We start from the raw sequence: 25757 nt of genomic DNA, 5'->3' as shown, positions 1-25757 counted from the left end.
TGGCAAAGTTTTGTTAGAGCAGCCATAGGAAGCTCATGCAGTTAGTCCTCTGCATAAAAGAGGACCATAATTCTCCAGTTTATAGATGAGCACATGGCACAGAGAGGGGCAGCGACTTCCCCTGGGCCACACAGCACTGGGGCCACAGACACCCCTCTAAGGAGCCCCGCCTTGGGTTCCTGGCCACCAATGGGACGGGTCCCCCTTCAGCTGCCCTTGGCTATCCAAAGAAGGAAGACCCCCTCAGCTGCATCCTAAGAATAAGACAGGATTTAGGAAATCCTGGATCTTGTACCTAGTCTGAACCAGGGATGCAGGCAGCCCCTGTGGATGGGGAAACCAAGGCCCATGAGGCAATCGTCCTCCTCCCTCTGCTGCAGGAAGAATAGGGGAAATGAAGCCTCTCAGAAGGGTGCCACAGCCCAGCACCCCCAACCTCAGTTTCTTTGAAATCAGGTGCCGAGAGGTTGCCCCACAGCCCCCGACATGTCTTGATCCTGCTTCTGTTTCTGGCTGCTCTGACTCCATCCACCTCCCTGCAAAAAGAGCACAAGCCTCCAGGGACCAGTAGGGTTTGAGCCCCGACTCTGGGCTCTGTACTCTGCTTTTCCCATCCATCGGGAGTGGGTGGGAGAGACCCCACAGCCCTGGGGGAGGAAGCTGCCAGCACTAGGGGCACAGCAAGGAGGGTGTGGGTCTGCAGCTTATTTCTCCTTTCCTCCCTGCCGCCAGCTCTGCCACTGGTCCCAGCTTAGGGCAAGAGTTTCCCTGACAGCCCAGCTCCACTGGTCCCTCTCAGCACTCCGCCTCTCCCCAGCTGGGGACTCTGGGCAGCCTTTGACCTTCTCTTTGCCTGTCTGTAAAATGGGATCATAACAGGACCCAGCTCACAGGGTCATCATCACTATGGAAGGAGTCAATACAGGCAGTACAGGGAACAGCACTGGGAACAGCATGGGCACTCCTGAAGTGTGACCTCTAATGTTATCACATGGGTCATTCTCTGCAAACGCCCCGTGATTCACGGCTTGCTTTGGGGCTGGAGCTAGGCAGCTCCCCCAGGGACCACAGCATCCGTACTTCCTGTCCCGACTCTTCCCATGAGAATTAAAAAAAAACAAACCCTGAAGTTTGTTATTAAATTGGTTTCATTTTTATTGGATTCCAACCAAATACAGCAGGATGGAGGTGGGGGGAGATGGGGTTCTTGGTTCATGTTGGGACAGGGGCCAGTGGAGGGGACTGGAAGGTCCCAATATGCTGACGTTCTGTAAGTCCTAACACTGCCGAGAACATATCCCCTCCTGTCTTGATGATGCTAAAGGCACTTGGATGTCGTTTTGAGGGGCCCTCAGGGTTGTTATGGTAACCAAGGTCAGGAGGATGCTAAGGGAAAAAAAACCAGCCCATTCTGTTTGACTCAGGTGGAGTATGGCTGGTCACCCCCTTCTGCCATCACTTGCTGCCATGGATGGGGCTTAGGCAGAGCGCACATCGTGGGGCAGGACCATGGACCTCCCACCTCCCAGTGTTTCCAGCCCGGGGAGAATGGCCAGTGGAACTTCCAAGTCCTGTCTGAAGCTTTTGCTCAGAAAACCTCCAGAGGTGACAGCTTTCTCTGTGGCTTATCTCAGAAAGACCTTGAGGGATCCAGAATCCAAGTCAGTCATCGAGCTTGTATGTAGCAATAGGTTTGGCCCTCAGACCCAACCAGCCATGGTCCAGGTGGTCCTCAGTCGCCAACCAAGATTACACAGCTGGGTGGGAACAGAGCTGGCTTTGAGCCTTTCTACAAGGTCCTTGAGCACACCGTCTAACCTCCTGGCTGGCAGCCAAGCTCCTTTCTGGCCGAGGCCTGCCCCCACAATATGTCCTGTGCTCCTTCCCCCTCAGTGATGCCCTATGTTGTCTGGCCGAGGTAGAGAATGGGTTGGCGGGGCAAGGACCAGGCTGGGATAGGCAGGGTCGTGGATGGTCCCTGTCTGGGGTCTGAATACGTCTGCAAAACTTCAGCTCCTGCTTGCATGCCCACAGTGACGGGGAACTCACTATCTGTAGAGCAACAGGGCAGTGACCCTGGGGAATCTCCTCTTTCACCTGAGCTATCGTCTGCCTGTGACCCCCCTACTCTTTGGCCCTAGATCTGCCCCAAACTTGCAGAGACCAAGGTTCCTCTGTCATTTCTCCCAACAACCCAGGTCCAGGTCTCCCTGTAGCTTGAACCCTGTCATGGACTTGCTGCCTATCGCTGGCCCTGCAGTGCATGCAACAGGGACCCTGAGAACCTTCCACACTCCGGTCTCCTTCCTGAGGTGGGCAATGGGCCCGGGGTCTGGGTGGGGTGGGACCCCACTCAGGCTTGTCTGAGGCTGGCAAAGGGGTGGTGCAGACTCAGGATTGAAGGTCACCCCACTGGTCTGCTGGAGAGGGACGCCCTGGAAGCCATGTTCCTGGGCCAGGGGCCAGGATGGCTGGCCCTCCTGTGTGCTGAGGACGCAGGAAGCAAGTGGCAGCTCTGAGGAGCGGTGGGAGGAGCTGGGGAGATGGCTTCTCCTAGTGGGCGACCCGCCTGCTGGGCCAGTGGGTCCTGCTGGGAGGGAGTCTGAGTGCGGGTGCCTGGGCCAGGGGGCAGGGACCACCCTGCGTTCTGGGTGCCCTCAGGGTGAGCCTGACCTGCTCAGGGAGACCTCAGCCTAGACCCTGAGATCTGCCCTGAGATGACCAGCTGAGGGTCCTGGGTGTGAACTGTGTGTCCCGGGTGTGGGCTGAGTGTGTCCCAGGTATGAGCTGCCTGTCCCAGGTGGGGGCTGTGCTCTCCGAGAGCCCTGCCTGCCATGTGAGCTCTGGAGCTCGGGGCGCGTGCCTAGTGTCAGCTGGGTGTGAGGTGTGTGTGTTCTGCTCTGGAGCTGTGTGTCTGGTTGGGTGTCTCAGGTGTGGAGAGTGGGGTGTCCAGGGATGAACAGCGGGGGCTTTCACGTCCCCTGGCCTGGGGGCTGGGTGGCCCTCTGTGGAGTCCTGGGTGTACACCATCTCCTCCAGGAGTAAGCTGTGTATGTGGTGAGGATCCAGGGTCTCTGAGCCCCCTCCCCTCCCCTGCCTAGCTCAGCGACCACACCAGGGGCAGGAAGACAGGGTGAAACCCTTAGAAAACTCTTGAGAAACTCTGCAAAAGATGCTTCCTGATGAAAAAACAGTCCTGTGGTCGGGTCTCTACAAAAAAGGGGAAGTTCTGCCAGGAGCCAGCTTGCGGCCGCCCCCTGCGGGAAATGCATAGGTGGTCGTGGTCGTCAGACGCGCCAGCAACGGGCTGGCGTGGACGTGGACCTGGACGGAGTCGGAGACGCAGCTTCCAGCCCAGCTCCAGCGGCAAGGGCTGCAGGAGGTCGGCCCGGGCCGCTCAGATCATCTTCATGTTGAACTTGCGGGCGCCTCCCTGGCCGGCAGCCGCCGCGGGCCCGTCCACCTTGCGGAAAGAGTACTCCACGGAGAAGTTGTTCTTGTGCTGCCCGCGGCCGCGGCTCCACACGAAGAGCAGCAGGAAACAGAAGAGGACGACGCCCAGGAAGGTGATGCAGCCCATGGCGGTGGACACCAGGATGGTGGTGAGGTCCAGCGGGAAGCGCGCGGCCGCCTCCGTGTCGTTGCGGCCCTCGCCCGGGGTCCGGTTGGCGGCCGGCTCCGGCTGCACGCTCAGCGTGGCGAAGTAGGTGTCGTTGCCGCCCGCGTTGCTGGCCACACACGTGTAGGTGCCGCTGTCCTGCGGCCGCGCGTCCCGGATCTGCAGCGTGCCACCCGGCAGCACGCGCGCCCGGCCGGCGCTGGCGGCGGTGACCGCGCGGTGCCGGGGTGTCACCCAGGCCACGGTGGGCGCCGGCTCGCCCTCGGCGCGGCACTGGAAGCGCACGTCGTCGCCCGCGGCCGCCGTGACGTGCTGCAGCCGCCGCTCGCGGATCTTGGGCTTGCGGCACACGAAGTACTCGAAGAGCACCGAGTCCGGCAGGTTGCGCAGAGCGTCGCCGCGGACCTCCGCTGGGGTGGCGCAGGCCGGCAGGCGGCCGTCGAAGTTAAGGGTCTTGCGGCGCTGCACGATCCAGAGCAGGCGACAGTCACAGGCCAGCGGGTTCCCGTCCACGCGCAGCGTCTCCAGGGTGTTGACCGAGTGGAAGGTGCTCTCCTCCAGCGTGGACAGCAGGTTGTTGGAAAGGTTGAGCAGGCGGATCTGCCGCAGCCCCAGGAAGGCCTGCGGCTCCACCACCGCCAGCAGGGCCCCGGCCAGGTGCAACTCGCGCAGGCGCACCAGGTCGCGGAAGGACCCACGCGGCACCGTGCTGATGGGGTTGTGCGACAGGTTGAGGCAGGTGAGGTGGGCCTGGTGGCGCAGAGCGGCGGCCGGCACGGCGGTGATGTTGGTGTGGGTGACGGACAGCGAAGTCAGGTTGAGACCCCGCAGGCTGCCGGCGGCCACCTCCTCCAGCAGCGGCCAGTTGTCAATCTCCAGGTGCAGCAGGCCCGGAAGCCGCTGGAAGTTCTGGTCCTCCAGGGCGGCGATGGCCAGGTGCCGCAGCCGCAGGGCGCCCAGGCCCCGCAGGTGGCCCAGCGACTCGCCCGAGAGCGCCGTCAGGTTGCAGCGCTCCAGGGTCAACTCCTCGAGCGCTAGCAGCCCGGCGAAGGCCCGGCGCGAGATGAACACCAGGTCGTTGTCGCCCACCTCCAGCCGGCGGAGGCTGCGCAGGTCCTGGAAGGCGTAGTCCAGGAGGATGACCAGCTTGTTCTCGCTCAGGTCCAGCACCGTGAGGTTGTCCAGGCGCGTGAAGACCCCGGGCGGGATGAGCTTGAGCAGGTTGCCGCGGAGGCGCAGCACGCGCAGGCGCGGCAGGTTGGCGAAGGCGCCCGGCTCCACGTGCGCGATCACGTTCTCGCTCAGGTCCAGCTCCTCCAGCAGCGGCAGGGCGGCCAGGTCGCCCGGGTTCAGGCAGCGGATGCGGTTGCGGCTGAGCTCCAGCAGGCGCGTCTCGGCCGGGATGCCGTCAGGCACGGCGGTCAGCCGGCGCCGCGGACAGGCCACCGCGCGCGTCTGCGCTGTGCACTCGCAGCGGGCCGGGCAGCCCCCGGCGGGGGGCGGGGCCGCGGGCAGGAGCAGGAGCTGCAGGCTCAGGACGCACAGCCAGCAGGTCATGGTGCGGAGCCTGGGCCTAGGGCCGCGCCAGCATCCTCGTGGGCACCTGAGGGCGCGGGCAGCGTTAGCACCCGCATCCCGCCACCCCGCCCCGCCCCGCCCCGCCCAATAGTGCACCCAAGAAGGATTTATCCTCCGTAGGGCCCGCCATCCCACTCCTGGCTGTCTACCCAAGAGGACCGAGCACACACATCCACACAGAAACTCACACTGCAGTGCTCAAAGGAGCATGAGCCACAGTAATCACAAAGTGGAAACAACCCGTGTCCATCAGCTGAAGACTGGATACACAGATACGGTCCCTCCGCACACTGGAATACTACTCGGCCATGAAAAGAAGAGAAGCCCTGACACTTGCTGCCACGTGGACGGGCACTGAGAGCACGGTACTCAGGGAGAGAAGCAGACACAGAAGGACACACAGTGTGTGAGTCCATGGATGTGAGGCGTCCGGAACAGGCCAGTCCCCAGACCCAGGGAGGGGGCTCCTGGCTGCCTGGATGAGAGGGAAGGGGAGTGACTGCTAACAGGGTTCTTTTTGGGGTGATGGCATAGTCTGACATTAGTGGTGATGGTTGCACAACCTTGTAAATACACTAAAAGCCACTGAATCGTGCACTTCAGAAGGGGGAATTTGGGGGTAGAGAGATTTTTGGGCTTGGTGGTAGAGGGAGCGCCAGATCCTGGATTCAATCCCCAGTGTCTCTGTTAAGGGGGAAAAATATGATATATATGTAACTGCATAAAAATATATATTTATATATATACATATAATATATAAAATTATATATTTTATATATACATATATATGGGTGAATTTTATGTTATGTGAATTGCATCTCAAAAAGAAAATTACAGGGGGGTTGAGCCAAGATAGTGGAGTAGAGAGACTTACAGCTCCCCCTCTCCCATAAGTGTACCAAGAATTTCATCTACAAACCCACTGAATCGCACAGAACAGCTACTGAACTCTGGCAGAGTCTCTCACTTCTAAACACAGGAAGGTTCTCACAAAATCCGATAACCAACGTGTTTATACTGTACAGCACAGGGAACTATATTCAATATCTTGTGGTAAGCTATGGTGAAAAAGAAAATGAAACGAACATATGTATGTTCACGTATGACTGAAGCCGTGTGCTGTACACCGGAAACTGACACAACATTGTAAATGGACTGTACTTCAATAAAAATATATAAGAAAGACAATTACAAAAAGAAGCACTTATTGAGCTGGAGAATAACCACACAAATATAATGTAAAGATTTTTGATACCCAAACCCTCCCATTTGTAGAGTGCCTGCTGTACGCCAGGCCCTGCACACACAGAAGTGCAGGCAGAGGGCCAGCCTTCTCTCCTAGGGTCACATCCATTGAGGGGGCACAGGTGGGCTGAATGTTGCTCCTCCCCGGAGGCCCTGCCGGGCCTGCCACCCGTCTTCTCCTCCCTCTGTTACCCTGTTTGTCTGCATGGTCCAACCACGGGAGACTGCAGTGCATCTAAAACGCTCTTCACGCTGCCTGTCTCCTGCTGCTGGTTGGAAACTCTCCAAGGCCTTTACCTTTGTCAACCTGACTTCAGAGCCTAGGTCTGGGCCTGAGGGATGGCACTTGCTGGATGAACATCTGTGTATCCCATAAGAATAGGCGGCAATAATTGAGGACGCACCGTGAGAGACTGTGCGGGGCTGAGTGTGGACGGATGGTCAAGGTGACTGGGGTCGGCGGAGGGAGTGACTTCAGACCAGGACAGGTGACATTTAAGCTGACACCCTGCACTGGGTTGAACTGTCTTCCCTCCAAAAGATAAATTCAAGTCCTAATCCCAGTATCTGGGAAAGGGGCCTCCTTTGGAAATAGGGTCTTTGCAGATGAGGTTACATTGGATTAGGGTGGCCCTAAATCCAATAACTGATGTCCTGGTAACAAGAGGGGAGTTTAGACTCATGCAGAGATACACACAGAGGGAATAAGGCCATGTGAAGGCAGAGGCAGAGGTTGGAGCGGTGCATTAAGAAGCCAAGGATTGCCGGGGCCCCAGAAACGGGGAGAGGCAGGAAAGACCCTCCCTTGGAGCCTTCAGCAGGAAGGATGGCCCTGAGACACCTTGATTCCAGGCTTCTGGCCTCCAGAAACCAGAAGATAAATTTCTGTTGTTTTTAAGCCACTCCGCTTGTGGTATTTTGTATTTGGCCCCAGGAAGCTAACACAGACCCAAAGGATGACCAGGAGAGGATCATAGATGTCAGGGAAGGAGGGTTCCAGACTGGAAGAATGTCAGTGCAAAGGCCCTGAGGCAGGAGCAGCTGGCAAGGCTGGGGGGGAGTGCATGGGGTGGGGAGAGGGTGATGCATGGGAGGGGCCATGGAGGCTGGATGGTGTGGCTGGGGAGGAACAGATGCCAACGCGCCTGGGCCTTTGCACCCGCGCCTTCGGAGCTGCTCTGTCTCTCCTGGAAGCCAGCTGGGCCCCCCTCCCCCATCCCCACACTCTGCTGCAGCCCAGATCTGGGGCCAGGATGGATAGGGGTGGGGAGGAAACCGCCAGATGGCCGCTGGAGGGAGCTGCTCCATTGGCTGGGTAGCTATTTTCAGCATCTTAGCAGCTGAAGCGCCCCCAGGCATCCCCTGACTCCCCTTGGCCCAAGCCTGCTGCCTGTTCCCTCACTGTTCCCACAGGCCTGGCTGGGCAGCGACCCAGCCTGAAATCCTCATCGGCTGAATGCCCTTGAGGCGGCTCCCACCTTCCTGGGCCCCTCTGGGAATTTCAGGTGAGAACTAACACACACAGCTCTGAGTAACTCTTTGCTCAACGCGAGAGGGAGATTATTTGTAAGTGGAGTTTGTACTTTGTAGATGGCATCCAGTTAAGATGAGGTCACACTGGAGACGGGTGGGCCCTGATCCAATGACTGGCGTCCTTATAAAAGGGGAACTATGGATGCAGACGCGCAGGGAGGACGGCCACGTGACTGAGGCAGAGTTTGGAGTGGTGCAGCCATGAGCCAGGGAACACCAGAGGTGCCAGCAACCAGCAGCATCTGGAAGCAGCAAGAAAAGATCGCCTCCTCCAGTCTCTGGAGGGAGCACAGCCCTGCTGACACCTCGGCTTCGGGCGTCTGGTCTCTGGAACAGAGGGAATGAATGTGTCTGGTTTTAAGCCACCCTGTTTGTGGTATTTCTTCATGGCAGCTGCAGGATGTATCTGCAAGACCAAATGAGTATCCATGTATTCGTGAGAAAAACTCACACGTGGGAGCAGAGTGGCGTGAACAAGCGTTGCTGGAACAGCAGTGTTGTTTGGAACAGCAAGAAAACTGAACTAACCTAGAAACTCATCAAGAGGGGACCAGTTGAATAAACTGTGGTCCATGCCTGCCTCAGAACACAGGGAGACGTGTATGCATCAATGAAGAAAGGCAGTGGAGATGTAGTCATATGGGGGGTGCTGTTCCAGAACTAACCTAAGTGCCCATCAGTGGGGGATTGGTTACATAAACTGGTCCATGCATGCTGTGGGGTCGAAGAGACTCACTCATACTCAGCAGAAGGAGAAAGCTGAGGTCCATGTACATGGAGGAAAAATGAACTAACCTAAGTGCCCATCAACAGGGGTTCCAAGAAGCCATAGTCCACAGTTATTGTGGAATTGGGGAGATTCGAAGGTGCCCGCGAGGAAAGATGGCTGACTGTAGCCACATGGGAGGTCAGGGGCTGGGGGCAGTCAAGGCTGCCAAACAAGCACAGGCAGCGTAATCCTATTCATGGCAAAATAAAATGAAGCATGGAACTGAATTCCAGATTTCAGTGGGCACACGAGCACAGGTGCAGGTGCCCCTGAAACGCCTGGGAATTCACATGCCACATGGAACCGTGCTGTGAGCAGCGGGAGAGGGCTGAGAGTGTTGGTCACACCACGAGGGAACTGGGGCACCCCGGGTCTCCAGGGGGTCATGGGTCTCGGCTCCCTGCCCCAGGCTGGGGGACCTAGTGGGGAGACAGAGGGAGCAGGCCAGAGCCATCTGGTTGTGTCTTCTCCTAGCAGCTGGCCTTAATCTCAACCTAGGCACTGCAGGGAACATAATCCTTCCCTGAGGCCAACTCCCTTCTCAGGCTGTTTTTCTAGGTCATTCTCTCCACATTGTTGCCTTGGACAGCACGTGGAGAGGCTGTGTCCCAGGAGGGGCCAGGGAGCTAGGACTGATGGTCCCCTGTTCCGCTGCCCATATCATGCCTTGAGCAACTTTCTACCCTCAGCCAGCTCTGAGGCCACTCCCAGGTCCCTGTCTCAGCCTGTGCCACTCCCTGTGGTCAAGGGGTAACTGCCCCTCACCCAGGGATGGGGGATGGCTCCTCAGCAACCTGCTTTGGAGGAGCCAGCCCCACCCTGAGCAGCTCTGCCCCAGGAATGAAACGGCTGGGACTGTTCAGCCCCCAACGGACTCCTTGTGGGGGGCAAGCTGCCCAATTTGTTCTTTCTGCAGGAGAGAATTTCCCACCGCCTCCCCTCCCTGCCTCCCCTCCCTGCCTCCCCTCCTCCCTCTCTCCCCCTCACTCACTCTGTTCCAGCCACACAGGCCTCCTGGCTCTTCTTCCAACAAACCAGGCCTGGTCCTGCCCCAGGACCTTTGCACAGGCTGTGCAATATCCAGACCACTGCTGCTGCATGGCTCTCTCCCTGACTTTACTTGGGTCTCACCCCCAATGTCACTTCCTCTCTGCACTAAAGTTCCCCGCCCTCATCTCTCTGAAATGCCATTTAACCCTCTTTCAAAGCTGGTATCTCTTCCTAGACTAGAAACACCATCATCAGAATGGCAAACATGCTACAGCCCCTGTTCTGGGCCAGCCCTGAGATAGGGACAACCTCATGGAGGGGCTCCCATTGTCACTCCCACTTTACAGAGGGGAACACTGAGGCTCAAAGCAACTTCAGTCACCTGCTCAGTTTCACAGCACGTCAGAGGTGGGAGGGGACAGTCTCGGGTGAAGTTGGGGGGTCCTTAACCCGTAACACTAGTTAATCCATCCTTTTTTTTAAGGGTGAGGAGAAGGTCCTGGCAGGTTATCCAGCTAGGATTTAAAACACGGTCTGTTTCTGCTGGGCCTGTTTTTATCGTCGCCTGCGGAGATCCTGTAACGCTGGTTTCCCCTCACTGGTTGATATCATCCGTCAGTCAGTCAACAAACATCTACCGTGCTGGGCATTTTCCAGGTGCTGAGGACACAGAGCACATGAGACAAAGAGGTCAGCCTTCCTGAAGCTGACAAATACCAAAGGAGGTAAATACAGACGCTCCCTCCTTGGGCAGACAAGTTAAGTGAAAAAAAATAAATCCAGGGAGAGCGCAGTGGGGAGGTGTCGAGGGGGCTGCAATGATCTCATTTGCTGAGCAAGGGACAAAGACGTGGGGAGGGAGGAAAGGAGCCTGGCCGGCGGGGGTGGCGGGGCCGCAGCCCAGGGGAGGGCGCTGCAGAGAGAGGAAGGTGAGCTTCTTACAAACGTTACATTTTTTTTTAAGTTGGAAAGAATTTTTAAAAAATTGTCACAGAAGGTGGATAAGAGCAACATCAGAAGGGAAGTACTCAAGGGACGGGGGGTCGGACAGCCAGGGCACAGCTGCTATGATACAGCCGCAGAAGGGTCGGCGCAGGCCTCAGTTCTGACACGCTGTGTGACCTCCGATGGAAACCATGCCCTCTCGGGCCCTCGTCTGTCAAAGGGAGCGAGACCTGGGACGTCCTAGGAGATCTTGCGCTGTAACTGCTCCCGGGATGAGAAGACTGCTGGCCCTTGGTGCCCAGCAGGGCCCCGTCATCTCCCCTGCGGGGGCGGGCAGACTCGCAGCTGGGCTGGCACGTCTGACGCCTCCCCCTTGGGTTCTGGCCCCAGCACTGCACTGGTTCTTGGCGAGGGAGCTGTGGGGACTTCACTCTGCCTCCTGGAGCCGGTTCACTTGCTCTCCTGGACGCTGGCCATGCTAGGAAGCAGGAAACTAGCAGGAGGGTGGTCTTGGTGGAGGGCTGGGGTGTCCTGAGCCGAGATGAGAGGCCCGGGCGCCCCTCCGTCCCTGCCACTCTCAGACGACAGAGGGCTGGGCGCCCTGAGCAAGTGAGTCACCCTTTCTGGGCTCGTTTCCCTGCCCAGAGGCCGGGGCGTTGCAGTGGGATCAGAAGACCAGGACCCTGGGTCTCGATTAGGGTAGGGGTCTGGACTCTGGTCCTGCCCCTGCCGCTCCGTTTTTAGGGCGTCGGGTCCATTTCCTGAAAGGTAGCCGCATGGAAGGGTGATGTTGGTTCTACGCCTTTACCGTCCCTTCCCTCCTCCTTGCGGCTGTGGACTTCGGGGAGGTGACACCCACAGGTCCATCAAGGTCCCCACTTGCCCTCCAGACCGTCCCCGCCTCCCCAGGGACCTGCCACCTGCCTGGGGCCTCGCCCTCGTCTGCCAGGACTAAACGCCATCTGTTCGCTGATGGCTCCTGATCCTGTTTCTCTCCCGAGCTCCAGCCCTGGGGACCCAGCCGCATCCCTGCCGTCTCCAGGAAGCCCTGCAGTGTCCCAACCTCATCCCCTGCTGCCGGGGGCCATCCCTGCTCCACCCCCAGCCCCTGCCGGTGGCGCCGGCTCACCCCCCAGCCAGTCTGTCACCAGGAGCTGTCACTCCACCTCCAAATGTATCCCAGACCCACCTCGCTCCCTGCCTCCTGCCCCCAGCAGGCCCCCGCCAACCACTCCAAACCCCTCTCCTGCCAGCGCAGGCCCCAGCTCACACCCTGGCAGTCCACACAGCTCTGCCTCCTTCTGACCTCAGTGTTCCCACCTGCAGGATGGGACTGGGGTTGGATGAGGGTCCCTTGGCACCGCTGACGTTTGGGGCTAGATCACTCTCTGTGGGGGGCCATCCTGGGCACTGTGGGGTGTGGAGCAGCCTCCTCGGTCCCCCACTCGATGCCAGAGGCACCCCTAGTCGTGTGACAACCACAGACATCCCAGGACGTTGCCCAGTGTCCCCTGGAGGGCAGGATCACCGGAAAGAGAAATCTTGCAGAGGATGCTGAGGCACACAGCAGGCATCCAGCTGATGCCCCAGGAGGAAACAGGCTGATTATCATCCTGTGTTATAGATGGGGAAGCAGAGGCCCAGAGAGGGCAAGTGGTTTGCCTGGGGCCACCCAGCAGGTAAGAAGGACATGTAAGACTCAAACCCGGGGCTCCATACCCTCGTCTCCCAGGGCTCTCCCAGAGTCGGGGCATGGGGAGCCCATCCCCCACCAGCTCTGCAGACCTGGGAGCCTGCCTGGAGCCAGCTGGGCAGGACTGGGGGGCCCCAGAGCTGTCCTTGCAGAGTGGGGCTCCCTTCTCCCACACCACAGAAGCTTCGGGATCAGCGAGCACGTGGCTCGTGGACGAGGCTGGAGGAGGCCCTGGGACCAGCCTGGCCCTTCCGGGGTTGCAGGTGCCAGAACAACTCTTTGCTATGTGGGCTGAGCGCTGCCCACGCCGAGCCTGGGGCGGACTGGACTCCCTGACACCCGGACCCCAGCAGAGCCAGGCCCTCCTCCACCCCCATTTTCCAGGAGCCACAGGGCTGGTGGCCGAGAGTCTTCCCATCACTTCTCCTCAGTGAGGGGCAAATCCCAGGGAAGCAGGGCTGTCCTTGCCTTGGTCCGTTCCCCACGGACACAGCCTCACTACTGTGCTCGACAGCGGCAGCCACGAGAGCTTCGCAGGGGCAGCCAAGGTCACTGTGGGCGGGAGGCAGGGCCCGCGTGCAGACGGCCCACTCCGTGGCCACACCCGGGCCTCCATCTCCCCATCTAAACCCCGGTGGGCCAGGCCCTGGGCGGGTGCTGGGGGCACAGCGGCCCCCAGCCTTCCCAGGCATAGGTTTTCCCATTTCAAGTGCCCAGTGCTTGTTTAGTACTTTCACAGATATGTGCAACCATCACCTGTGTCTAATTCCAGAACATTCCATCACCCCTAGAAGAAGCTCATCCCCATGAGCAGTCACCCCTCCCCCTCCCCTGCCCCTGACAGCCAGGAGCCCCCTCCCTGGGTCTGGGGACTGGCCTGTTCTGGACGCCTCACATCCGTGGACTCATATGCCATGTGTCCTTCTGTGTCTGCTTCTCTCCCTGAGCGTCGTGTCCAGTGGCGGGCAAGCAGCCAAGACACGCAAACACATTCACAAAGTAGATGGTTTGGGAAGAGCCGGGGTCTGTTATGGTCTGATGCTTTGTCTGGCGTGGCCGGGAGGGCCTGTCTGCAGGAGGGGGCCAGCCGGAATTCCGGGAAACAGAGTTCTGAGTGCAGGGACGCGCCGGGGCAAAGGCCCTGGGGTGGGAAGAAGTTGGCGCTTGGAGGACAGAAAGGGGGACGCTGGAGGCTCAGGGTGCATCTGAGTTCAGGGCTCGGAGTTGGGGTTGGCAAGCGCAGAACCACGCAGGGCGTTGAATCCACAGTGAGGTGTCTGGACTTGATTCTGAGAGCGACAGGGAGCCACAGGGGGTTCTGAGCACAAGCGTGATGTGTCTGGGTTGGAGTTTGAAGGTGCGTCCGGTGCTGTGTGGTCTGACCCTGTCACCCTGCATCACCTGAGCCTGGAAAGTCTCGTCTCCTGCCTGGGCAGCGCTGCTGCGAGGGCGGGGACCACGCTCGCCCTCTCCCCAGCCCCCAGCCAGCAACATGCAGAGCTGGGCGCTCCGAGAGCCCAAGAACATCCAGTAAATGCACAGAGGCTCAGCGAACCTCCGCCACCGGGACAAGAACCCCCGGTCCCCATCAGAGCCTGCCCCGACCGCCTGGGAGAGACTTTTAATGCCCTGAGCCTCAGTTTTCTCTTGTGCAAAAGGGACTCACATGACTAACTACCACCTTCGCCGGCTGATGGCGGTGGTGGGGGGCACTTGAGAAGTCAGCAAGAATGTACTTGATCAACCGGGATCTTTCCTGAAAAATCTCTGCTGGGTGTGGGCTGGGGTCAGGTGCCCTGAGGCGCAGGCCTTGCTCTGCTTTCAGCCAAGTCTTTCCCTCATTCATTCATTCATTCATGCAACAAGCACTGAATGGGCACTGTCTGCGCGCCAGGCTCTGTTCTAGTTCTTGAAGGAAACAGCTTTGAACAACACAGACAGGATCCCTGCCTTTCATCCAGGATGATACACACAAGAAAGGGTAAAACAGAGGCCATGTGTGGGCAGTGGAGGAAAATGACAGGGAAGGTGCGGTCTGCCGTCAGTAGAACGAAGGCCCCTCCAAAGATGCCCACTTCCTGGTCCTTGGAATCTGAGATGTTTCTTTATGTGGCAAAGCGGGGTGAAATTAAGGATGCTGATCAGTTCACCCTGCGATGGGGGTGACCCTGGATTCCTGGGGGCCCTGTGCCATCACAGGGTCCTCATCAGAGGGAGGCGGGAGGTCAGAGTCAGAGAGAGACGGGGGATGCTGCACTGCTGGCGGTGAGGATGGAGGGGGGGCCACGAGCCAGGGATGCGGCGCCTCTGGAAGCTGGAAGAGGCAGGACCCGATTCTCCCTGGAGCCTCCGGAGGGACCAGCCCTGCCCACACCTGGATTTTAGCCCTGAGAGGCCCGAGTCAGACTCCTGACTCCAGGACAGTGAGAGGATCCATGTGTGTAGTTTGAAGCATTAGGTTTGTGGCTGCGGCCCAGGGACACTCACGCAGGGTCTTTGCAGTCTCGAAGAATGGTGGGTTGAGGCCTCCACGGGGTTGTGTGCCTGCTCTGGGGGCTGGACGGGAGAAGGGGCCGAGCTCCCCACAGGAGCAGCGTCAGCTGCAGTGCAGGGACCTACCTAGGGGAGGAGCCCAAAATCTGTCCGTCCAGGGAGGACTTGAGAAATGAGACCCACCCCCACTTGGCCCCAAGTAATCCTGGATTAATTTGCCACGAAGCTTTTAACCCAGGACGGGCTGGGGCTGCCTGGGCCCCTTCCCTTGAGCAGAGCAATCCAGCCCTGTGGACACAGCCAGGTAGCTAGCTCCCTCGTTCCCTCCTGGCCAGGGCCCCATCTCCTCCCAACTCATCTCTTCTGAGCAAGCTTTCCCCTCCTCAGGCCACAGGGGACATGTCTTCCCGTCCCCTCCCAAGCCAGGGGGTGCTGCACACACCCCTGGGCAAAGTGAGCCAGGCCCCCCCCCAGGCAGCTGGCCCCTATGACCTCAGGCCACCCCTCCCTCTGCCCCCAACCACAAGTAGGGCTGGAGGGAGCAGGGGGTGGGCTTCGGCAGGCCCTCGAAGTGTCCCCCATTCAGGCTTCTGGACAGACTTGGGCAGCGGGGCCAGGCCACATGCAGGGCCCGCATTCTGAGGCCTGCTTTCGGGGACACACTACCCACCTCTTCAGGATTCGTGTGGCCTGCGTCCTAGATCCAGGCCCTCCTGGGACTTTCATCCACGACAATTCATTAAGCCCTAATTAGCCTCCGTCTGCCGTTAGTCCCTGTTAACCCTTCGGGGGGCTGGGGGCCTCCTGACCCACTTTGCCTGCCAGCCTGTGCAGGGGGAGCTGTTGACTGTCCTCTGCAGGTGAGGTCTGCGATCTGGAACCACATTTTGAACGCCCGGTATATACCATGGCCATTCAGCTACTAGCCCAGCCCAGCCCTGAGGGTGGAAAGGATGAAGCCCTCAGAGAAAAGGAGACTGAGGGTCAGAGTGGTCTCCAGCTCACCTGACATCACTCAGCTTGAGAGTCAATATCTGAACCTTTCCACTGAATCCCAGAACCCTACTGGAGGGCGGACAGAGGGCAGGATTCACGTGGTGGTGGGCGGCACACCCAGGCCCACCTGGGACAAGCTTTGCTTCGAGAGTTCTCTCAGAGGCTCTCTGGTTCTCTACCTGGTGACTAGGTGGTGACTCAGGGGCGCCCAAGAATGACAGCATTGTGGGAAGAAAAATCAAGCTGCTGCCTCAGATCTGCTTTATATTCCCACTCAGCGAGGCACCTTTGGATCCCGGGCAAAACGTGGGGGCGGCTAGGAGCTGCCACCTCCATTCTACAGGTGAGCACACTGAGGCTGAGCGGGTGCAGTGGTGCTGCTGTGGTGATGGTGAGGGTGCTCGTGGGCGCCCCACATTAATAGAGCATCTATCTCACAGCAGCACCAGGCGGGGTGGGGGGCGCAAGGCACCTCAATTTATTATAGCCCGTGTTGATGTCCATTTCCAGACTGGAGCTCAGAGAGGGGCTGTCCTCTGATGGAAGCCACCAGCTGGAACAGGGAACAGAGAAGCAGGCCCAGGAAGGCTTCTGAGCCCTTCTGAGCCCCCCTCTCACAGTTGGATGGCCCCTTCCTGTCACTGCACGTCATCCAGGTAGATTAGAGGGGCTGCACCTGCGGGAGAAGCCTGCAGGGTGGGCCCACGGGGAGCTCAGATCCTGTCCCAGATGGCCAGAGCTCCATCTCAGAGGGCAATGGAGGCAGGCGGTGAGCCCATAGCCCGATGACCCCGACCTCTCCCCGCCTGCCTGCACCCGTTTTCCACCAGCTTCATCCACAGAAACCCTGTGTCCTCCACCTCCAGGCACTCACACACCATACCCTTCCCAGCCTCCACACCTCCTCCAGGGAGCCCTCCTGGGTTGCTGTCCCTGAAAGCTCCCCCCTCCCATCAAGCCCCAGATGGTCCCTCTGTCTGCTGCCATGCTGCAGCAGACACCCCCTCCCCGCGCCCCCGCTAGAAGCAAGAGGTTCTCAACCATCTCTGGGCAAACATGGATTTACCGAGGACTGCTTGTTAAAAATGCAGGTTCCAGGTCACAAAACCCCAGAAGTTCTGATTCCTCAGAACTGGGGGACTGGGGTGCCTGTGTCCTTAGTGCCTGGGGCACATGTTTAAGAAAACCATTTATAAGGCGGTCTCGAAAGTAAGGACCCTCACCCTATCCCTAACCCTGCACCCAGATCAAGGTACAAGGCGATGTCCCCTAGCCCCAACTTGTTGAATGGGGTTCAGTGGCCTCCCAAGCCAGCCCCCAGAGGCCCTGGGGGGCGCCCAGGCCCAGGCTCGGGGACGGAGAGAAGCCCTCGCCCTGCCCTTGCTGCTTGGACACAGGCCCACAGTGCAGGGGGCTCGGCCCTGTGCCCCCAAATCCCTCCCACCCAGCTGAGCTGTCCCCAGCCCCAGGGATGCAGCAGGTCCTGCTGTGAACCCCAAATGCTTTCTTTGCCTTCCTCGGCATCCCCTAGGCTAGACTAGACCCCTCTGGAGGGAAGGACAGGAAGGCGCAGGGCCAAAGCTGCCATCACGACGGCCCCGACCCCCAGACCCAGCCAGTGCCCCTCCTTCCCCCTCTCCCGAGGGGGCTGCATTCCCCCAGGTGTCCTCACTGCCCCCAGAGAGACGCCTACCTGACTCCCCACTCCTCGGCGCCCCAGGGGAGGGTCGGGGTGACCCCAGCATGGGGAGTGGCCCCCCGAAGTTTCCAGGGGGAGCTCTGGGGGCCTGGCGAGGAGCAGCAATGCCCCGGGAGGGGTGCGCAGGGAGGGTGGCCCCCAGGCGAGGAGAGGGGGCGCGGGAGGGGGGTGCGGGGCGCAGGCGGAGCGGGGTCGCCCGGCCCGGCGCGGCCACTCACCTGGGCGGCTCCGCCGCGGACACGGCGCGGGCTGCGGAGCGGGGGCCGCCCGGAGCCGACACGAGCCGCCGCCGCCTACCGGGTCCGCCGTGCGCGCCCCTGCCGGCGCGTGCCCGCCGCCGCCCTCCCCGGCGCGCGGGGCTGCGCTCGGCCGTGCGCGCGGCTCGCCGGCCGGGGAGCGCGGCGCCGGGGCCGCAGGTGTGCGGGGCTGCGGGGCGCGAGGACACGTGCGCGCAGGTGCCGGGCCGCGCGCCAGGGCGGCGGGGCCAAGCGCGGGGAGCGCCTGCCGCTCCGGTGCACCCACCCGCGCCGGCGAGAGTGAGGCCCCCGGGGGCGGTGGCCTCGGCGGGCCTGCAGAGGCTGCGGTGCAAGAAACGCAGGGCTCTCCATCTGTGCTCCTCTGGGACCTGTCCCCTTCTCACTGCGTGAGTCCAGGCCGCCACCACCTGGTACCTGGACACCTGGACACCTGCCCCAGCCTATTCCGCTCCAGCCAGCGCTCCAGGCCCATCCGCCCCCTAGCCAGAGGATGCTTGACCACTGGCCTCCAGAACCCACAATGGCTCCCTGTTGCCCTCTGGATCATCTAAACTCGGTGTGTGTTTCTGGATCTTCCCTATCCACGCCTTCCTCCCACCCGCGGCCTCACTCCTCCCCAAGGAGGCCTCCTTGCTCCTCTTCACACAGGCCAGGTTCCTGCCAGCCTCAGCCTTTCCCCTTCCTGTTCCCTCTCCCTGGAATGCCTTTCCCTTCCTCCTTCCTTGGCCAGTCTGTACTTACGTGTGTTTATCTGCCTGGCAGGCTGCAGCACGCAGAGCAGTTGGCGGGCATTCGTATGGGGACTGACTCTTTCTCTTACATACTGGGGTGGTTTGGGGGGCCCTGGGCACCCCATGCTTGGGAACCTCAAGTTGGAGGGAGCTTGCCTCATCTGATAAAAGATGTCTTGGCGGAGCAGATGTCCTAGAATCACAAAATAGGGGTGAAGGGCCCCTATTCCCGACTGCTGGGCTGGAACACCGTGGTTCCTGAGGGGAAACAAGTTGGGGCAGAAACAAGACCAGGAGTGGGGTGTCCTGAGCCATGAGGACAGGGTCTGTCTGGCATCCGCCCCATTTAGGGAGCTCACACTATGGAGTCTGGGATGTTACTTCAGTGTAGGCACGGGGCAGAGGACAGGGGTGGGGGGACCCTCCATTAATACCCCCCACCCCCACAATCGTGCTTGTAACACCAGCAAGATTACCCAGTGCTTACTGTGCGCTGGGTCCGTTTCAGACTCTGGCCCTCTTGTGCCTGCTGCAGCCTCACTGTTACAGGTGGACAATTTATTGTTCCCATTTCACAGATGAGCAAATCGAGGTTCAGCAATGCCCTTGGTCCCCAGAGAGGGGCTCAAGGGTAGTCCTGGCTGCCCTGAGGGCCGGGTTGTAACCGTGCACAATCCCACCCCCCAGACTTCCTGCCCGCTGCACCCTCACAGCTGTTTCCCTGGTGGCTGGACGTCAGCTCAGCCACCTGTGACTCAAGCAGGCTCTGTTCCCAGACTGTCGCGTTGGCCGGAGGCCCGGAAACCGCATCCCGGGAGGCTGCAGGCCAGGTCCCATGGGACAAGGGGAAGGACCCCTCCCTGGCCTGCGGAGGTCCAGGAGGAGGCTGTCGGATCCCCTCCCTCCTGGTTCCCCAAACCCCCAGGCTGACCCAGTGCCCACACAGAGATGTCACCGTTGTGGAGACGGTGTGACCTCAGGGCAGTGGCGAGGGGGGGCTAACCGACTCGGTGGCCAGGATTTGAACCTAGGTTCTGTCCCTTACTGGCTGTGGGACTGTGCGTCAGTTTCCACATCTGTAAAATGGGGACCTGAACAGCACCCATCTTCCAGGGCCACAGAGACTCCACTCAATGACACAAGGGACAGCAGGACACTCAGTGGTTCTGCCCAGCTTGTGGCTGTTGCTCTGGAAGCCTGGCAGAAGGGCAGGTGAGGCCTCAGGCGCTGCCCGCCTCAGGACCTTTGCACAGCTTTTCTACTTGCACCCTTCCCCCAGACCTCAGCCCGGCTCACCCCTTCCTGACTCATGCCCCTCCCGGACTCCTTGGCATTCTCCCCAGTTCAGACACTGTGTAATTTACCGATTTATTCTGTTTATCACAGGCCCTGCCTTCTTTCCTGCTGCGTCCCAGTAGACGCACAGTAGGCACCCAGTAAATACTGCCTGAATGAACAAATGATCCAGTAACTTTGAGGCAGTAGGTTTTGCCCCCGGAGGTGGGTTTCTGGGGGTCTGAGTGGGGCAGTGGTCCCTGGCTTCCATCGCAGTTTCTGTCACTCCCTGAAACTCCTGTCTTGTCTTCTCTCTGTCCTTAGCCGGCATCTCCCTGCCCCCCACCCCAAGAGGGAGCCCGTTGAGGGTAGAGGCCACACCTGTCTTGCTCACCGCAGTGTCCCGGAGCACATAGTAGGTCCTCAGCAATAGGCTAGAACGTACGCACAGGCATTGCATTCCATTGCATTTAGCAGAGGGAGGGAGGTGGGCTCAGCCTCTGGGTGGCCCCCCGGGCCCAGCATCCCCAGTGGGACGCTGCTGTGGGGACCGAGGGGAGTGTGGAAAGGCGGTGCAGCCAGGGGTTCCAGCTTCCCAGGTGGTGGGATGGCAGTACCTGGTTGCCAAGGTTATGGCCACCTGTGATGGGGTTATTGCTGTGGAGATGAACCCCCTGGGAAGAGAGGGCAGCTCCAGATGGGGGAGCTGTGGGTAGGGTGGGGGCTGGAAGGTGGCTGCCACCCGCCAGGGTCAGGGGAAGCTCTCTGGGTGGGGGTGCGGCTGGGCCATGGCTCTCCCAGTCCTGCACCCTCGTGCCTGGGAAAGCCGGCAGGAACCCTTAGGTGGCAGTAATTGTTTCTCAAATTAAAAGCCCTTATCTTCTCGCCTTCTCTCTCTGGACTGATGGACGGGGCCAGGGGAGAGAGGCTGTGGGGCAGGTGGCCTGGGAGCCTCAGGTGTGGCCCCAGACAAGTGGCTCCCTCTTGTGGTGGGAGCAGAGTCCTGGGTTCCTGGCCGGCATGAGAGCAGAGGGATTGAGGCCCTGGGGCTGTGCCTGGTCCCCGCTGGGTGACCTTAAGCTAATGACCTAGCCTCTCTGGGCCCCAGTAGCCTCAGCTGGTATGTGGGAATCATAACAGCCAGTCCCTCTAGGCGGCTGGGAGGAAGATGGGGACCTGTGCTACTTACGAGACTGCCCGCTCTGCGCGCACAGCCAGGAAGGGTTTACTGAGCCAGCATTTCCTCAGGCTGTGTGTGGGGATGCCGGGACCCCACAGGCAGCTCCCACCACACAAAGGGCCCAAAAGCTAGACTGCAAGGCAGACATCACAGGGCGAGCTCTGAGGGCCACAGAGGGTGGAAGGGGCCCGCCTGGGGCAGAGGGCCTAGAGGGCTGCCTGGACGTGGCATCTGGGCCTTGGTGGCCGTTTTGTGTGTCCAAACAGGGGCCTGGCACTGCCATTAGCTCATTGCGCAAGGCTGCCCTAGATGACAGCCCCCTGGTCCCCGGTTACTGTAGGTCTCTGATGTGATTGTGGTAAACAGGCACCGCCACGCATCCCCGCCTCCCCGTGTGCGCCCTGTGGAGCTCACAAAAACCCCACTCTTTTTATTATGGAATTGACCGATCTAGCTGTAGCCTAGGGACCCCACAGCACTCCGCCCTCGGGCCCTAACAAAGGCACCAGCCCCAAGTCCCATGAGCGGTCTCTGCCTGCCCCTGCCTTGACCTCCCTGTGTGGCCCCCCAACGCATGCCGTGATCCTCCCCTAGAGACTGTGAGTAACAGACTTCTCTGTTTCAATTCCCTTGTAATCTTTGGTTGAACTGAGGCTGACCCTCAAACCCTGCACCCCCAGGTTTCCACTGAATCACTGCTGATTTAACAAAGTCACAAGGAGAGAGTATGCTTGCAGAGCCTCGAGCATGGAGCATTAAGTGAAGATGGAAAAGGCACTCTGACTTTACCTGAAGGGAAGCTGGGAGCCATAGAGTGTTCTAGAGAGGGAGCATGAGGATGGGGTTTGTGTAGCCCTGTTCCCCCAAGCAAGTTCTGGGTTCAGAGTTTAAAAAAACATTAAAAAAAAAAAACCTCTCCTCTGATACACATAGAAATGAATAGCCCCCAGCAGATCCCAAGGGAACCCTGTGCTTATGTTAGCTTTTGATTATGGACATTTTCAAACACAAGCAAAAGCTGAGAGAATCCTGCAAGGAACACAACCCCAGGGACCTGTCGCTAACGTGTGGTCCTTCTGGTGTCATCAGGACCCTCCCCACCCCCCAAACAGACTATGTCACCGGCACATCTCTGACACTGTATCCATAAATCCAGGCGTAAATATTTGTATCTCTAAAATACAAGATCTTAAATAACCCACAACTCTTTTATCAATCTTAAAAAAAAATTGACAGTAACTCCTGATTATTCTCAAACGTCCAACCAGGGCACAATTTCCTTGACTGTCTTGTAAATTTTTTTTCCCCACACTTTGTTCAAATCAGGATCCAGATCAAAGCCATTCATTGCAGTTGGCTGATACCTCTTTTAACGTATAAGTTCTCTCTCTCTCTCTCTCTCTCTGTTTCTCCTAACAATGTGTTTGTGGAAGAAACTAGTACCTTTTGGATTTGGCTGATCGTTCAGCTCCCACGGTGCACCCCCCGTGCCTGGTACCCTTGGGGTACCTGGCATTTCACCTGGGCCACAAGGCTGAGACGGTCGCAGCCCCTGACCTGATGGAACTAGACGGATTGGGGGTGGGTGGACATGTAAGTGACCAGGACCCTGTGAGGCCTTCCTGGCACAGACCCCCCTGCCCAGTATTCTCTGCTGCAGCTTCTCTCTGAATTACCTGGATAACTGTTTCATGAATATTTCCTCAGTTTTTCAGATGCTAAAAACTACCACCAAATGGAAGAAATTAACTACTTGATCATAAGCACGTGGCCCCCAGACCTCCTGATGGCTAAGGATTTGAGCACCATCAAACAACAGAGAAGGGTGCACAGTGGATCACTGACCCTGGCTGCCCCTCCCTCAGCAGGCCTTTAAAAATGCCCAGCAGAAGCCCTTCAGGGAGTTCAGGGTTTTAGGAGCATGCGTTACCATTTCTCCTTGCTCTGCCCAGAAGTAAAACTTTCTCGCTCCAAATTCCCACGTTTTGGTGCTTTTTGGCTTCACCGTGCATCAGGCACATGAACTTGTGTTTGGCGACAGGCAGAAAACACAGAAATACTCAGCCGTTGTAAGGTAAGTGCGGATGATGGCTAAGGATTAAACTCGCTGCCGTGGATAAACCTGCAGCTGTGGTAATCAGGAAGGGGGCTGTTTGGGAAGGAGGGTCAGGGAAAGTCTTTGATCGAGTGATGGCCTGGAGGAAGCAAGGGATGAGGCTTGTGAGAGGAAACATTGTTCAGGAGCACAAATAGTACATGCAAAGGCCCTGGGGCAGGAGCAAGCCCAATGCGCTCTAGGGTTGGCAGGGAGGCCACTGTGGGGTGAAGTGGAGTGAACACCACAGAGAAGAGAAAGGAGGCGAGGGCAGACATGGGGACAGGTGAGATCCCGCACACCTGGAGGACCCAGGAGTTCAGATTTTGTCTGGACATGATGGGAAGACACTGGAGAGTTTAAGTACAGGGTGTGTATGTGTGTGACGTGGTCTGATCTGACCTGCTGCTGGAAGTGGGAGAATGTGAAGAGATGCAGGGAGATGAGAGGAGGCAGGTACCACTGTGATCCAGGTAGGGGCTGCTGGGGCCTGAATCACAGCAAGAATTTTCAGCAAGTAATTGTAATTCAGTAAGTAATTATTGCATCAGGAACCAGTTTCAGATTTTGCAAATAGAGACCATTTTAGTTCTTCTCCAACGCTTATCATTGATTTCGTTTTCCTATCTTATTACACTGTTTAGGCTCTCAAGTACAAAGTCCAAGGCTGCCGTGGCCATCCTTGCCTTGCTCCTGGTCTTAGGCGGCAAGCACCCCGTGTTCCACCGTTCACGGTGTTGTTGGCTGTCAGGGTTTCACAGGTGGCCTTTATCAGGTCGAGGAAACCCTTCTATTTCTAGTTGCCCAGATTTTAATCCGAATGGATGTTGAATTTTGTCAGATGCCTCTGCTTGAGATATGACATGACCATGTGGTTTTTCTCCTTTATTCTGTCAACGTGGTGAATGACACTGATGGATATTCCAGTGTGACGTAAACCTTGTGCTCCCGGCACAGACCCCAGGGCAGTCACAGCGCACCGCCCTTGGTGTAGGCAGCTGGATCCAGTCTGCTGGTGCTTTTGTTAGGGGTGCTTGCATCTGCACTCTTGAGAGATACGGGCCAGTGGTTTTCCTTTCCTGCTGTACCTTTGACATGTTTTGCTGATGCTGCCCTCACACGAGAGGTGGGGTATATTCCTCCCTCCTCTGGTTTCTGAGTTTGGGTTGGTGTTAAGTAGCCAGTTTGTTTCTTAAACGCTTCAGGCTAAGTTCTGAAGTAGAGCTGTTGGCAAGTGCTGATGCATGGGGCTTGCGGGGAGTTCAAGGGCGACCTCAGGGCTTCGGACCTGTGCAAGAGGGCTCGCTGTGGGGACTGAGTCCCGGATGAGGAAGGCTGGGGGGTGGCAGGCAGAAGCGGGCCATCAGCTTGGGCACGTTAATTTGGGGGTTCCTCTAAGACACGCAGTGGTGTGGATCTGGTGCTTTGGGGGAGACGGGGGCAGGGAAGGGGAACTCAGAATTTCTCAGCAATGAGGGTGGGGCCCAAGGCTATGCCGCCTATATCTCAGGCTCCTGGTCGCCAGCCCCCTCCCCGCCCCCTCCCGTCAGACCTCCTGATAGACAGGCCAGGAATGTTTCTATCTGGGCTCTTCATTCCTGGATGAGGCCTGACCTCTGCTGGCTCCCGTCAGCATGGCTGGGGACAGGGTGGGCGCTGGTGGGGGTGACTCAAGGTGGTGACCTTGGCCCTGAACACAGGCGGAAAGCATGGGAAGACAGGGAGGCCAGAATGCACTGTCAGCAGAGCACGTTTATTGAGTGTCAGAGCCCGCCCCCATGACCTCCAGGGCTGATGGGAGAGGCGGGGGTGGGGGCCTGTTCCTGCAGAGTTGGGGAAGGCTTGGAGCTGGGGAGGAAGCAGGAAGCGGGAGGGCCAGGCCCGCGGGGCCACCCTCACTTGCACCCTGGGCCAGCCTGAGCTCGAAACAACAGCCCCAGGGATCCAGGTGCCACCCCCCGCCCCCCCACCCCCGATTGCTAGGTTTCCCCGGTGAGAAAAGCCTCTTCCTTTTACATCCACGTCCACATCTGAGTCCAAGTGGAACTAGATTCCTTTCCCACCTCGCTGGTCAGGAGATCTGGAGTCGGACATCCCTGTGCCGGTCGCCATAGGGGAGCACAGGGCTCTGCGGCATCGCGGAGGCTGGTCCTCCAAGGTGGAACGAAGGCTCCCCGGGGCTGTGGGTGGCAGGACCCCACCTGACCAAGAGAGCATGGGCCTGCTGTCTCTCAGCTCCTGGGGCCATGTGGGTAGATGGCTCCTTCCCCTCTCTGTTTGCCCCACCCCCTGCATGTGACCCCGCCCAGCTAGCTCTGGGACTCAGTTTCTGCTCCCATGAGACAGGCTTTAGAGCACAGGATGGGTGTGGGGGGCAGACAGTGCTGGAGGCAGCCCACGCCTTGGGTTAGGGTCCTGGCTGTGTGACCCAGTACGTGTTGCTCAACCTCTCTGAGCCTCAGCCGCCTCATCCATGAATGGGGATAATGAAAGGGTTTGGGGGAGGGCCAAGGGAAACAGAAGGTGTGTGCCAGCCCATCCTGTGACCAAAGCTGTCTGGGGGACAAGGCAGCTGTGGGGAGCAGGCAGGCTGCCGGTCAGCAGCGTCCAGAGCCTGCCTACCTTGGAGAAACGCAGCAGTCTGCCGTGGGGCGGGGTC

At 58.9% G+C, this 25757-nt stretch overlaps 1 protein-coding gene across 1 annotated transcript; it reads right to left on the bottom strand.

The window, feature by feature from the left end:
- Positions 1 to 1139: 1139 nt before the first annotated feature.
- On the bottom strand, positions 1140 to 17865 carry LINGO3 (leucine rich repeat and Ig domain containing 3). The gene is made up of 2 exons (XM_072948038.1): positions 17779 to 17865; positions 1140 to 5222 (listed from the first exon to the last, which is right to left on the bottom strand). The coding sequence occupies exon 2, from the start codon at positions 5174 to 5176 to the stop codon at positions 3398 to 3400; it is 1779 nt and encodes a 592-aa protein (XP_072804139.1). The 5' UTR covers positions 5177 to 5222; positions 17779 to 17865; the 3' UTR covers positions 1140 to 3397.
- Between the last annotated feature and the right edge of the window lie 7892 nt (positions 17866 to 25757).

Source organism: Vicugna pacos, chromosome 22, assembly GCF_048564905.1.
Source record: "Vicugna pacos chromosome 22, VicPac4, whole genome shotgun sequence".
NCBI lineage: Eukaryota > Metazoa > Chordata > Mammalia > Artiodactyla > Camelidae > Vicugna > Vicugna pacos.
This window is presented reverse-complemented; position numbering and strand designations above follow the sequence as displayed.